Source organism: Hyperolius riggenbachi, chromosome 12 (assembly GCF_040937935.1).
Source record: "Hyperolius riggenbachi isolate aHypRig1 chromosome 12, aHypRig1.pri, whole genome shotgun sequence".
Lineage (NCBI taxonomy): Eukaryota > Metazoa > Chordata > Amphibia > Anura > Hyperoliidae > Hyperolius > Hyperolius riggenbachi.
The window spans coordinates 21,225,512-21,239,443 of NC_090657.1; the positions used below are offsets into that span (position 1 = coordinate 21,225,512).

General features: G+C 44.0%; 1 protein-coding gene across 2 annotated transcripts in view; it reads right to left on the bottom strand.

Moving 5' to 3' along the window:
- STRADA (STE20 related adaptor alpha) overlaps nt 1-13,932 on the bottom strand; it is a 64,023-nt gene that overhangs the window by 28,745 nt on the left and 21,346 nt on the right. The window contains exons 4-5 of one of the 2 annotated variants that reach the window (XM_068262852.1): nt 9,708-9,736; nt 3,668-3,773 (exon numbers count right to left, since the gene is read on the bottom strand). In XM_068262852.1, the coding sequence (XP_068118953.1) occupies nt 3,668-3,773; nt 9,708-9,736 (135 nt within the window). The remainder of the gene's footprint in view (nt 1-3,667; nt 3,774-9,707; nt 9,737-13,932) is intronic. The other variant, XM_068262853.1, reaches the window with a different exon arrangement.

The following is a 13,932-nucleotide window of genomic DNA, read 5'->3' on the forward strand; positions in this document are numbered from 1 at the left end:
CTACCACTTTGCCGCCGCACGGTATGAGTGTGCGGTCGGCAAGTGGTTAATGTTTGGAATCATGTATGATTTTCGTTCCACTTCTCACATGTACACCACTTTGTATTGGTCTTTCACGTGGAATTCCATTAAAATTAATTCATGTTTGTGGCAGTAATGTGACAAAATGTGGAAAACTTCAAGGGGGCCGAATACTTCTGCAAACCACTGTAAGTAATATTGTCTGCTTACAAATTACAAGTTTCGTAAGTGTAGATTATCGTACCCTGAAAGATGGCATTGCATTTAATTCAAACTGCTTTTTATTATATATTAACATCTTCTAATGAGCTAATCTGAACTGTGCGAAGCTCTCTGTGCTTCAGGCACACACGGAGAGCTACTACACTGTGTTTACACACATTATATCAAAATTGGAATGTGAACAAAGATACTGTTATCTACAGTTTGGATGCGGATTGAAGCTGAGTAGCAGGACAAAGTGCTTAGTTTAACCATTTCAGTGATGTTCTGAAAAAAAAAAAAATTCTGGGATAGTAGCTTTCAAGCTGTGAGGAATCTTTTAAGGTGCATACACAAGCGGGGCGGTCGCTCTACTGCCGTTCAACGTACTACTGTCAGCAGAACGACCGCCTTGCGGGAGGGTCTGACGGACCCGTCGTTTGTCACAATACTGTGTGTATACACACCTTTAGAGCAAAGTAGAAATGCTGACTTTCAGACCACTTTAAGGAGCTCCTCGGTTTAGCTACCCCGTCCCAACTTCTCAGGAGGAATCATCAGCTACTGGCTGTGAGATACCATTGCTTGGGCACTGCAAGTCATTTTGGAGAGGATGAGGCTATTGCACACAACAAGTAAGTGTGCAAATTCAGCTGTTCATTCAGCAGTGATATCAGAGTGAAGCCCTGTAGACAAGTATGAGGACTTTAGCCTGGAGGGATTGGGATTCGATCCCCTGGGCGACAGTTTAGGGCTGAGTTCTGTACAGGTGCGTCACTATCCTGCAGGCTACCGATGCGTTGTTGCTATGGGGTGGGGTAACAAGGGGGGGTGGAGTAAGGTGAACAACAGGGCACATAATGGAGTGACAAGGAGAGGTAGAAGTACTGTAAGTAGAACAATGCTCCAGTGCTTCAGTATTCTCTCCAGGATCAATTAAGTGGGCGGGCCGCCCAGGTGAGATAAGGCTCCCGCCCGGCTGCTTTTGCAGCTGGCTTTCTTGCATTTAAGAAAAACCAGCGCTGTTCTGACTCCTCTGTAGCAGATTGCCCAGCAAACTCCTCTGTGTACGAGATCTCGCCTTTCCAGCGGGCTTGTACAGTCATTGGCTCTGCATGGTAATAGGCGTAACCATCTGTTCTACTGACGGCGTAGTGCTCCTCCAGGAACGAGGCACATTACTATCAGTCTGCCTGCACGATCACAGGGAAGGGACACTGGAGCCTGTGTGGCTAAGGCAGGGCTGGCCAAACTACAGCCCGTTTGGCTTTGTAATCCGGGTATTCAGTGCCTCCTTTTCTCCTCACAGTTGTGTCACTTGTCTCTCTCCCTCCCCACCGAAGTTGTACATGTAATTCCTTGCCGTACTAACTTGCCCATCTCTGTGAATTACGGCACATCTTTATGACTGAAGAGGGGAGTGCAGACAATCACTCACTTCCTCCCCGGGTGTCAGACGTACGGAGCAGATATCCACTCGCTGCAGAGAGCGGGATGTCTTGGCTGCTCAGAGAGCAGAGCCCACAGACAGCAGCACTGAAGGTTAAAAAGCCATCTGATCTGACAGGCAAAAAAAGCTGTGACCTAAAGCCTTAAGTTTAGCATGGTCTGAAAGGACATGTTGGCCCCTTGAGATTCAAGAGGTTTATTAGTGTATCCTAAAGGTAGCCATACACTGGTCGATTTGCCATCAGATTCGACCAACAGATAGATCCCTCTCTGATCGAATCTGATCAGAGAAGGATCGTATGGCTACCTTTACTGCAAACAGATTGTGAATCGATTTCAGCCTGAAACCGTTCACAATCTGTTGTGGTGGTGGTGCTGCTGCCGCTCCCCCCGCATACATTACCTGCTCCGCCAGCGCGACTCCAGTCCCCAGGGCTCCGCTGTCTTCTCCGCTCTGGTCTCCAGGTCCAGCATGCTTTACTTCTTCCTGCCCGGCAGGAAGTTTAAACAGTAGAGCGCCCTCTACTGTTTAAACTTCCTGCCGGGCAGGAGGAACTGAAGCATACCGGAGACCAGTGCGGACACGGAGCAGCGGTGACCGGAGCAGGTAATGTATTGCCGCCCTATTGCGTCGGTCGTCGGGCACTCGAACGCCGCTAGCGGCGCGCTCCCTACCCACGGGCGATCGACGGTAATTTTCCGCACGGAGCGCTCGACGAGATCGGACGAAATGGATCGAAATTCGGCGTGTAGCACGAACGATTGGCAGCAGATTCGATCCCAGTGATCGAATCTGCTGTCGAAACGGCGGCAACTCGGGCTAGTGTATGGCCAGCTTTAGGGTTAAAAAAGGGGTGGGAATAAACGTCAGGACAGAGCTTTGTGTGCAAGCTGACCTAAAGCCCAATCTACACGATACGATTCTTTATATGATTCGATTACGATTCTATTTACGATCCGATTAAATCAGACATGTCCGATCAGGATTCGATTTGCCATTGCAAAACAATGGCAAATCGAATTGAATCGATTCAAATCCTGATCGGACATGTCGGATTTAATCGGATCGTAAATAGAATCGTAATCGAATCATATAAAGAATCGTATCGTGTAGATTGGGCTTTAGGTCAGCTTGCACACAAAGCTCTGTCCTGACGTTTATCCCCACCTCTTTTTTAACCCTTAGGATACACTAATAAACCTCTGGAATCTCAAGGGGCCAGCATGTCCTTTCAGACCATGCTAAACTTTGCATTTTCTCAACAACAAAAAACCCAGCTCATATCTGTGTGTGAGTTTGCAGCTTCTCAGTCTAATCTGATCTGTAGGACATGCTGAGCCTTGTGGTTCTACAACAATGGGGTCCACAAATAACAAGGAACACGTTACCAATCAGATGATTGGTAGAGGAATCAACCCAAAAAACATTGACGGAAAAATAGTGGTTGATGGGTACCATTAATGATGCCCAATACGTATAACTGTCTAGCTCTGGACATGTGTGAAAAATATGATGTCTATTTCACCTGCACTGTGAACCAGATTTGTGTACTGCAAATAAAGCCTATTTTTTGTTTTTTTAAAAAGCAAACAAAAAGCACTGTAATAGTACATTGAAAACAACCAAAAAACAGTTTTTCCTGGTTTTGACTTAACAGGTTCACTTTAAGACAGATGGTGCATATCTTAAAGCAAGAGTCTTATGGAGGCTCAGTGTTTTCCCCAGGGCTCCGTCTGGCTAATTTTGGTAAGCACCCGGCTGACATCGGCTCGTTTCCTCCTTCTCCTATGCTGTAAGCGGAGCGTACACGGCCCTGCATTCCCCCTGTTGCGCCCCACCCGGCTACTTTTTCATGCCACCCGGCTGGAAAAAAATTCTGGGTAGAACACTGTGCTTGGCTGAGAAGATCCACCATCTTTTTGCAGATGCATCAAGGGGTTCCTGTACACACACTAGGTTCTCAGTAGAGTCTGTTGAGATGATGTGTTTGCTTACCTATGATAGTGAGGAGATCGTAACAATTGCTGTCCGGAGTGTACAACCCCATGGTATCCGGACCGCGGCACGACGCTATGGATTCTGCGCTGGCTCCTTCATCGGTCTGAAGATCAGATGGAGGGACAGGTTGTCCAGGTAGACACAGACACAACATGGAAACAAGGTGACTTCATTAGACTAGAATCTCTCACTGGACAGAACGTGAGAATTTACAAAAGGCAGGCGATTCATTGGACGATCCCTCAAAGCACTCTTGCACTGCATGAGAGTCCAAGTCATGCCACACCTGCCTTGATAAATTCCCCTCAGCCATTGGTATCACATTAGCAGAGAAATGGAAAGGACGATACTGGAACAATGACTCTTTTATGATGAAATCCAACACTTGACAAGTATGCCTACAAATGAAATAACATACTGTGATATTTCTAACATTTACAGATACAAAGTTATAATGACGTAATGTGGATGGCAGTTACGTGAAGTGAATGTCCGCATGGGCTCTACAGCTCCCATATACCCACAAGCCACAGCACAACCTGCCCGCCAACACTTGCAAAGGGAAGTCACATGGTGCCACAGCAGAGGGAAATACCGTCCACAGATGTAAGGGGACTATACTGCAGAGCTGTCTTATCTGCTGCCTGGACTCATTGTTTATTATAAACACTCATTTAAACACAACTGGAAAATAAAAGGCGCTGTCAAGAGAGTGGATAATACAAAAATGATTTGCTAAGTGTCAGTTTTAAAACATAATAGAAAATATATCATCAGCATTAAAGTCAGCCAGGACTAGGGCAGACCCTGTGGCGTTCTCCCAGCCCAACAATGAACCCAAGTTCGGAAGGACAATACCATTATGGTGGTAGATAGGGGTGTTAAGTAGGAATTGCTCATACCTTTACGCTCCCTCTCAATTTCACTTTTTCTTTACTAGACTTTTTTCGTGAAATACACCTTCCAGCGGGATGGGGGGGAAGCATATGAGAGAAATCGGCGCCGGGAGACTTGGGCGCAGGATACAGCCGGTATATGGTTGATCCTGCTGCTGCACAAGTCCCGGCCGTGTCAAATACTATTCCCCATCCAGGCCGCCATGGATGGTGGGGAATGAAGTAATTCGGCTTCCAGCAATTGCTGGAATACGAATTATTGTGTTTTCAAAGAAACTTCAGCTCCGTCAAAGTTACTCCCTATGCGCCCAAGGGGGATAGGGACACCATTGCATAACACAACACATGCTAATCTTTATGACCTACATGCAAATAATTTGCAGCTTGGAATTGGGCCAATCAAAACCAACAGGAAGTGCATTTCACTGGCCCAATTCAAGCTGTACACAACTAACTGTTTTTATGGCCATTTCATGCTTATATTAGAATGGGATGGGCTCTGGCAACTCTTGTACAAACTAAGCTGTGATTATAAACTAGTATTATGTCACAATTACATTTCTAATTCATGCAAATTGTTTTAAGCATGCGGTCTAGATTAAAAATGTGTCTCCTGCCTTAGAGGACCACTATCCCCCCCCCCAAAAAAAAATTACATACATTTTCCCCAGAGTGAAGTCTATAAATGACTTTTCTTCTATGTCACTGTCTCTCCATTAACAGTAACAGTAAAAGACTGACAGAACGGACAGATTTTCGATTAGTCCATCTCCTTATGAGGGACTCTCAGTATTTCCTTTGTTCTTTACAAAAGCACTCCCTGGAAAGGTTGTATACAATTATGCCACCAACTGCAATTCAGTATATGCTTTTAAAGATTAAAAAAAACCCTGAGGAACCCCCATGTATTTACATTTTTTCAATGTTTTGTTTACAATAGTAGTACTTTGAAAGGGGAACTCTGGGGTCCTAGAAAACCTTGTGGGTATATGCGGATTCTTCTTTGATCAAGTTCATTTAAGAATATTTGTATCATAGAATATGCTAATGACAGCATTTGTAAACTTGTGTTAACCTAGCAGTAAGATTATAAGGAGGATATGAAGTTGCCACATGCACAAGCTGTCCGACACAGGGCTACACGCCCCATGATGCCTAGCAGTGACTGTAAAGCCTGATGTCATACTGTAGTGCAGCCGATGATCAGGTGACACCAGAAGGGGTAAAATCCCAGGAACACACATTTGATGCAATCCCAAAACAGGGAATGTGGCAATATTGAGGTTTTTTACTAAGCTATTGCAAGAAAATACAGGTGATAACATACAAGGTATAACTTATCTTCAGTTTAAAACCCCATGGTTTACAGTGACTGGTATTAAGCAGGCAGTTTAAGGTTACCCAGAAAGATAGGAGGACCTATTAATAGGTGTAGCACAAATCTTCCTTTATTTTGCAACATCTACAACTTTTAAATACTATTCTATTAAAAAAGAAAGTGTCTGAATTTGGGCTCCAACTTCACACATATGAGTATCAAGAGACAACATGAAGGAAACATTTAAAATAAAAAAGGAAAACTGGCAGCAGGTGGTAGATTTTTTTCCTCATGAGCACAAGATTAAGCAACCACAGGCAAGATACAAAACCAAAGGCAGTCTTTTTGTGCAAACTGGCTGATCATAAACGCACCCAACACACACACTAAGTACCTGGGAGGACTGTAGGTGCCAAGCAGGTTCATGACTATGAAGTGACGGGTGGACAAGAGTACAAAACAGGCATCACTATTGTAGGTTCCCCAGTCTCATCTCTGCAACCTGGTCTATTCCAAACTCTCAATGTTGTGGTGACATCACAGGAAGTGAGGAAATCTCTCAAAAGGTGGCCACACCTTGCACACCAATAATTAGAACAATATGAGGTCTCTTGTATTCTGCACACTGTGACTGCTTGCATATAAAGTTTATTCTGACTTTCAGCAAAAATTGAAACTCCGTTATCGTTCTCATTATTTGTTTCTGTTTTGATACTGCAGATGTTTTTAACTGCCTTCTGTCACGATCTGTTATTACAATGCTTTGCCTCTGAAGAAGCAGCTACTGTTAGTGGTGAAAAATGCGTTAGGCAACTGACAAAATCGTTACGTGGCATATGGATGTTTTTACAATGTTGTGTCATATATATTAATCTATTAAGTTTGTAATTAAAGGTTCTGTTTTATAACATTTGAAAATTACTGATTGGCCTTTAAATCTTCACCCAATTTTTTTATCTATATTTTTGATATTGCCTATTCCTTACTAACGTTCTTTGGATATTATTAATGTATCCCATTTCGCATTTCAGTATGGTTCTGTACCACAACCCCACTAATAACAGCACAGAGCTGTCCACCTCCAGTCCTTGTCCTTGGGGGGCTGCATATTGGCCGCAATATAGACGACAGATCTGCTAAGCTGTGTCTACGGGTAGACTGAGTAGGCAAGTATCTGCTAAAGGTCCATACACATGCTATACAAAAGTTGCCACAAACGAGCAAGCAACAACACGGAAACGACTTTACCAAACAATGAGTGTTTTCAATGGTATTGTCCACACATAGATATTGCAAATCACTAAGTCATGTAAATACTGCATGTGCACGTAGAAGGGCCATTTCGCATTATATGCACACAAGGGGTTTGATTCACTATGCGGTGCTAACCTACTTAGCACGTCTAAAGTCTTTAGGCACGCTAACCAGGGTGCTAAGTAAGTTAGCACCGGTTTTCTCAATCAGATCCCACGCTAAGTACCGCGCGCAAAGTCCTGTGCGCGCGCTAAGTCCCATAGGCTTTAATGGGCACTTCGCACGGAGCGCCCTGCGCAGTGCGCGCGTATAGTTTTACGCGCGTAAAGTTTTATGCTCGAAAAGCTGGTTTAGACGTGCTAAGGGGGTTTTCACAGGCATGCTAACAGTTAGCACCGCTCTGTGAATCAAGCCCATGCTGTATAAAAATGCAGTTTGAACGACATTGTACACACCTAGCCAAATACAGTATATCTAGCCATGATATCTGCCCAACAGTTCCGCTCGATGGATATGGCACAATGCCCGATATCGGTCGATCATTGATCAGCTTCATTTTTCGCGACGATTGTCACGCAATATAGCAAAATCTGTAGTTCATCTGATGTTTCCAGCGACTTTTGTATAGCAGATGTACATAGCTTAGTTAGCAAACAGACCCAAAGATAAAGGTGAGAGGAGGCCATAGGCGAGGGAGGAGCTAATATTTTCCCTGCTTACCACCTGGAGGGGAGTTGGTAGTCAGGCCTTATACACCTGCCTCAGTTGCCTTGTGGATGTGCAAGCTCTTAGTCAAGCGTAATGAAAAGCAATGATCAGAACAGGCCTGGGGGCATCACAAATAAGCAGTGCGCCTGCGCACAGCACTCCCGGCCATGCAAATAAGGACACGCATTGCCGGACATTGCAGTGCGGGGGGTTGGTAGGCTGTACCGGAGGTGGGCATGAAAAGAACCCACTAAACATGCCTGCTCCCCACATTTTTTATTTTATGGTGTTCTAAGGTATCCTTTAAAGAGGCTTCCCTCGTCCTCCTCTGCCGGCCCGTTCCAGCATAGGAACCCCAAAACTTCTCTTGGCTTTCTCTGGAAAAAGTCAGGATGGATCGGATCCACGCTACTGTGCAGGAGCGAAGTGTCTGCAAAGTAGTGTGGACCCAATCAGGCTCGTCTATTTCCAACTGGGCAGGATGGTGCTAGTGCGCATGCGCAGGGAGGCCACTCATCAGGGGTCCCAGCACTGGAACAGACTGACATACTGTACGACAAACCCCCCCCCCCCAACCCCCGAGTGTCCCAATGTGGCCTTCACAAACCTCACAGAAAACACTATCACAATTACTCCCCAACTGCTTAATGGCATGGAAAAGTCTAAATAATAGGTCTCATATGGTTGTTCATTTCTATTCTGGGGAGAAAAGTCAGCACTACTCCATTATTATTTTTTTTAGACAGGTCTGATGGTATTCCCTGCTGAAGCCACACCTCCAAGATCTCTACAGTGTGTTGTATTTGCAAAATGGGGTGGGGAGAAATAGGGGGAGGTTGAATGACCCACTTCCCTGGGTACCTTTATTTATTTATTTTACAAACAGCAGGGTTTTTAGTACACTATTATAATTGCATATTTATTGTATGAAATTATGGATAAAAGGTATGTAAAGTGGGCTGTAAGCTCAGCCTCATGTGATTACAGCACGTGTGTCAAACTCCAGGCCTGGAGGGCCAGATCCATGCCAGTGTTTAGGATGGACTGAGAAAGGAAGCAATGTGTTCTACCTGATAGACCACGCCTTTCCTGATTTAGACCCATCAATTCATTTGAGCTATATCAAAAATGTGTGAGGATCTCAGCCCTCGAAGGACTGGTTTAAAGGGACACTTAAGTCAAACAAAAAAAATGAGTTTTACTCACCTGGGGCTTCCAATAGCCCCCTGCAGCTGTCCGGTGCCCTCGCCATCTCCCTCCGATCCTCCTGGGCCCGCCGGCAGCCACTTCCTGTTTCGGTGACAGGAGCTGACAGGCTGGGGACGCGAGTGATTCTTCGCGTTCCTGGCCACAATAGCGCCATCTATGCTGCTATAGCATATATCATATACCATATAGCAGCATAGAGGGTGCTAATGTGTCTGGGAACGCGAAGAATCACTCGCGTCCCCAGCCTGTCAGCTCCTGACACCGAAAGAGGAAGTGGCTGCTGGCGGGGCCAGGAGGATCGGAGGGAGATGGCGAGAGCACCGGACAGCTGCAGGGGGTTATTGGAAGCCGTAGGTGAGTAAAACTAATTTTTTTTGTTTGACTTAAGTGTCCCTTTAACATACCTGGATTACAGTAATAATTGTTTGATAACCAGTAAGAGTGCAGCCAGGTCACAGCCTGCTAGGATGGAGTTAGGCAGCACTGGGACAACAAGTGCATGGAAGGGGGTAACAGTTAATAGTAAATGAACATCCTGCCACTGAACTGCCTTGAAGAAGACCAGGTTACTAGAGATGAGGCTGCCCCACATCCGAATGCCTCCATGCAGCACAGACAAACACTTGGTGCAGCAACACAGCTTCCCACTTACTTTCTTTCGAGAGTCCCCTAAATGCGAGTCTGGAGGAAGGGAGAGGAGGACCTGCTCAGCGTATGACAGCACAGTAACAGAACACAATATGAAAGCACTCCCTTTCTTTACAGAAAACCTGTTGTGACATGAAATTGAAAGTGCCGCCCATCATGCCTCCGTAGGTTCGGAGTCACATGACTGCCACAAGTAAGCAGCCCATGCAGTCAGAGCACCTGATCTGCAGGAGTCAGACCGTACCGGTGGAAAACAAGTCAGGCGGATTGTATTATTTAAAGGGCAACTGAAGGGAGAGGGATATGGAGGCTGCCATATTTATTTCTGTTTAAAGTGAATGTTTACCGGATGAAAAAAGAAAAAGTCAGATACTCACCTAAGGAGAGGGAAGGCTCGGTCCTAATGAGCCTTCCCCCTCATCTCCCGGTGCCCGGTCCCGCGCAGGATCCCCCGTGGCAGTATTCGACCAGTTCGGTCAAATACTGCCACTTCCGCATGCCTTCGGGAGCTTTCGGAAGCCTTCGGGAGTACTCGGGCTCCCAATGACGCGGCCGCTCCATACTACGCATGCGCGAGCGCCCTCTATGATGCACTCACGCATACGTAGTATGGAGCGGCCCGTCTTCGGAAGCCCGAGTGCTCCCAAAGACCTCCGAAGTCCCTGCGGCGGCGGACGCGAACGGGGGAGCCAGCGCAGCACCGAGGGCACCGGGAGAGGAGAGGGAAGGCTCATTAGGACCGAGCCTTCCCTCTCCTTAGGTGAGTATCTGACTTTTTCTTTTTTAATACGGTACCCATTGGCTTTAACCACTTGAGGACCACAGTCTTTTCGCCCCTTAAAGGGGAACTTCAGCCTAAACAAACATACTGTCATTAAGTTACATTAGTTATGTTAATTAGAATAGATAGGTAATATAATCTCTTACCCACCCTGTTTTAAAATAACAGGCAAATGTTTGTGATTCATGGGGGCTGCCACCTTTGTCATGGGGGCAGCCATCTTTTTGGTTGAAAGGAGGTGACAAGGAGCAGGAGACACAGTTCCAACTATCCTGTGTCCTGATTACCCCTCCCAGCTGCACACGCTAGGCTTCAAATGTCAAATTCAAAATGTAAAAAAAAAAAAAATTGCACCAAAACAGCAGAAAGAGAACAACAAAATCAGAAATCCCATCATGCTTTGCACAGCATCAGGGGAAAAAAGCCCGGGCAGTTTTCTTCTGTGCAGCTAAAAATGAGGTTTGTATAAGAGAAATAAAGTTATGATGCTGTGAAACTGTTAAAGAAACACAAAGCCTTTTCAGTGCTGCTGAGTCGATTTTTAGTCCGGATGTTCACTTTAAGGACCAGAGCCTTTTTCTCCATTCAGACAACTGCAGCTTTCACGGTTTATGGCTCGTCATACAACCTACCACCTAAATTAATTTTACCTCCTTTTCTTGTCACTAATACAGCTTTCTTTTGGTGCTATTTGATTGCTGCTGCGAGTTTTAGTTTTTATTATTTTCATCAAAAAAAGACATGAATTTTGTCAAAAAAATGATTTTTTTTTTACATTCTGTGCTGACATTTTTCAAATAAAGTAACATTTCTGTATACATTTTGTCCAAATTTATTGTGCTACAGGTCTTTGATAAAAAAAAATAAAAATCAATTCAGTGTATATTTATTGGTTTAGGTAAAAGTTATAGCGTTTACAAACTATGGTGCCAAAAGTGAATTTTCCCATTTTGAAGCATCTCTGACTTTTCTGACCACCTGTCATGATTCATGAGGTGCTAAAATTCCAGGATAGTATAAATACCCCCCAAATGACCCCATTTTGTAAAGAAGACACCCCAAAGTATTCACTGAGAGGCATGGTGAGTTTATAGAAGATTTTATTTTTTGACACAAGTTAGCGGAAAATGACACTTTGTGACAAAAAAAAAAAAAGTTTCCATTTCTTCTAACTTGCGACAAAAAAAAAAAAAGAAATCTGCCACGGACTCACTATGCTCCTCTCTGAATACCTTGAAGTGTCTACTTTCCTGTTATGATCGCTTCTGCAGCGTTTACTGCTGACTTCAGTGGTATTGCAAACCAAGCAGTTCTAATGTCATTACATGCATTTGCTTGCATAGTTTGGTTTGCACTTAACCACTTGAGGACCTAGGGCTTTCTACCCCTTAAGGACCGGCCACTTTTTTTCCATTCAGACCACTGCAGCTTTCACGGTTTATTGCTCGCTCATACAACCTACCACCTAAATGAATTTTGGCTCCTTTTCTTGTCACTAATAAAGCTTTCTTTTGATGCTATTTGATTGCTCCTGCGATTTTTACTTTTTATTATATTCATCAAAAAAGACATGAATTTTGGCAAAAAAATGATTTTTTTAACTTTCTGTGCTGACATTTTTCAAATAAAGTAAAATTTCTGTATACATGCAGCGCGAAAAATGTGGACAAACATGTTTTTGATAAAAAAAAACCCATTCAGTGTATATTTATTGGTTTGGGTAAAAGTTATAGCGTTTACAAACTATGGTGCCAAAAGTGAATTTTCCCATTTTCAAGCATCTCTGACTTTTCTGACCCCCTGTCATGTTTCATGAGGGGCTAGAATTCCAGGATAGTATAAATACCCCCCAAATGACCCCATTTTGGAAAGAAGACATCCCAAAGTATTCACTGAGAGGCATAGTGAGTTCATAGAAGATATTATTTTTTGTCACAAGTAAGCGGAAAATGACACTTTGTGAGGAAAAAAAAAAAAAAAAAAAAAGTTTCCATTTCTTCTAACTTGCGACAAAAAAAAATGAAATCTGCCACGGACTCACCATGCCCCTCTCTGAATACCTTGAAGGGTCTACTTTCCAAAATGGGATCATTTGTGGGGTGTGTTTACTGTCCTGACATTTTGGGGGGTGCTAAATTGTAAGCACCCCTGTAAAGCCTAAAGGTGCTCATTGGACTTTGGACCCCTTAGCGCAGTTAGGCTGCAAAAAAGTGCCACACATGTGGTATTGCCGTACTCAGGAGAAGTAGTATAATGTGTTTTGAGGTGTATTTTTACACATACCCATGCTGGGTGGGAGAAATATCTCTGTAAATGACAATTTGTTAATTTTTTTTACACACAATTGTCCATTTACAGAGATATTTCTCCCACTCAGCATGGGTATGTGTAAAAATACACCACAAAACACATTATACTACTTCTCCTGAGTACGGCGATACCACATGTGTGGCACTTTTTTGCACCCTAACTGCGCTAAAGGGCCCAAAGTCCAATGAGTACCTTTAGGATTTCACAGGTCATTTTGAGAAATTTCGTTTCAAGACTACTCCTCACGGTTTAGGGCCCCTAAAATGCCAGGGCAGTATAGGAACCCCACAAATGACCCCATTTTAGAAAGAAGACACCCCAAGGTATTCCGTTAGTAGTATGGCGAGTTCATAGAAGATTTTATTTTTTGTCACAAGTTAGCGGAAAATGACACTTTGTGAAAAAACACAATTAAAATCAATTTCCGCTAACTTTTGACAAAAAATAAAATCTTCTATGAACTCACCATACTCCTAACGGAATACCTTGGGGTGTCTTCTTTCTAAAATGGGGTCATTTGTGGGGTTCCTATACTGCCCTGGCATTTTAGGGGCCCTAAACCGTGAGGAGTAGTCTTGAAACGAAATTTCTCAAAATGACCTGTGAAATCCTAAAGGTACTCATTGGACTTTGGGCCCTTTAGCGCACTTAGGGTGCAAAAAAGTGCCACACATGTGGTATCGCCATACTCGGGAGAAGTAGTACAATGTGTTTTGGGGTGTATTTTTACACATACCCATGCTGGGTGGGAGAAATTTCTATGTAAATGGACAATTGTGTGTAAAAAAATCAAACAATTGTCATTTACAGAGATATTTCTCCCACTTAGCATGGGTATGTGTAAAAATACACCCCAAAACGCATTATACTACTTCTCCTGAGTACGGCGGTACCACATGTGTGGCACTTTTTTACACCCTAAGTACGCTAAGGGGCCCAAAGTCCAATGAGTACCTTTAGGATTTCACAGGTCATTTTTGTTTCAAGACTACTCCTCACGGTTTAGGGCCCCTAAAATGCCAGGGCAGTATAGGAACCCCACTAATGACCCCATTTTAGAAAGAAGACACCCCAAGGTATTCCGTTAGGAGTATGGTGAGTTCATAGAAGTTTTTATTTTTTTGTCACAAGTTAGCGG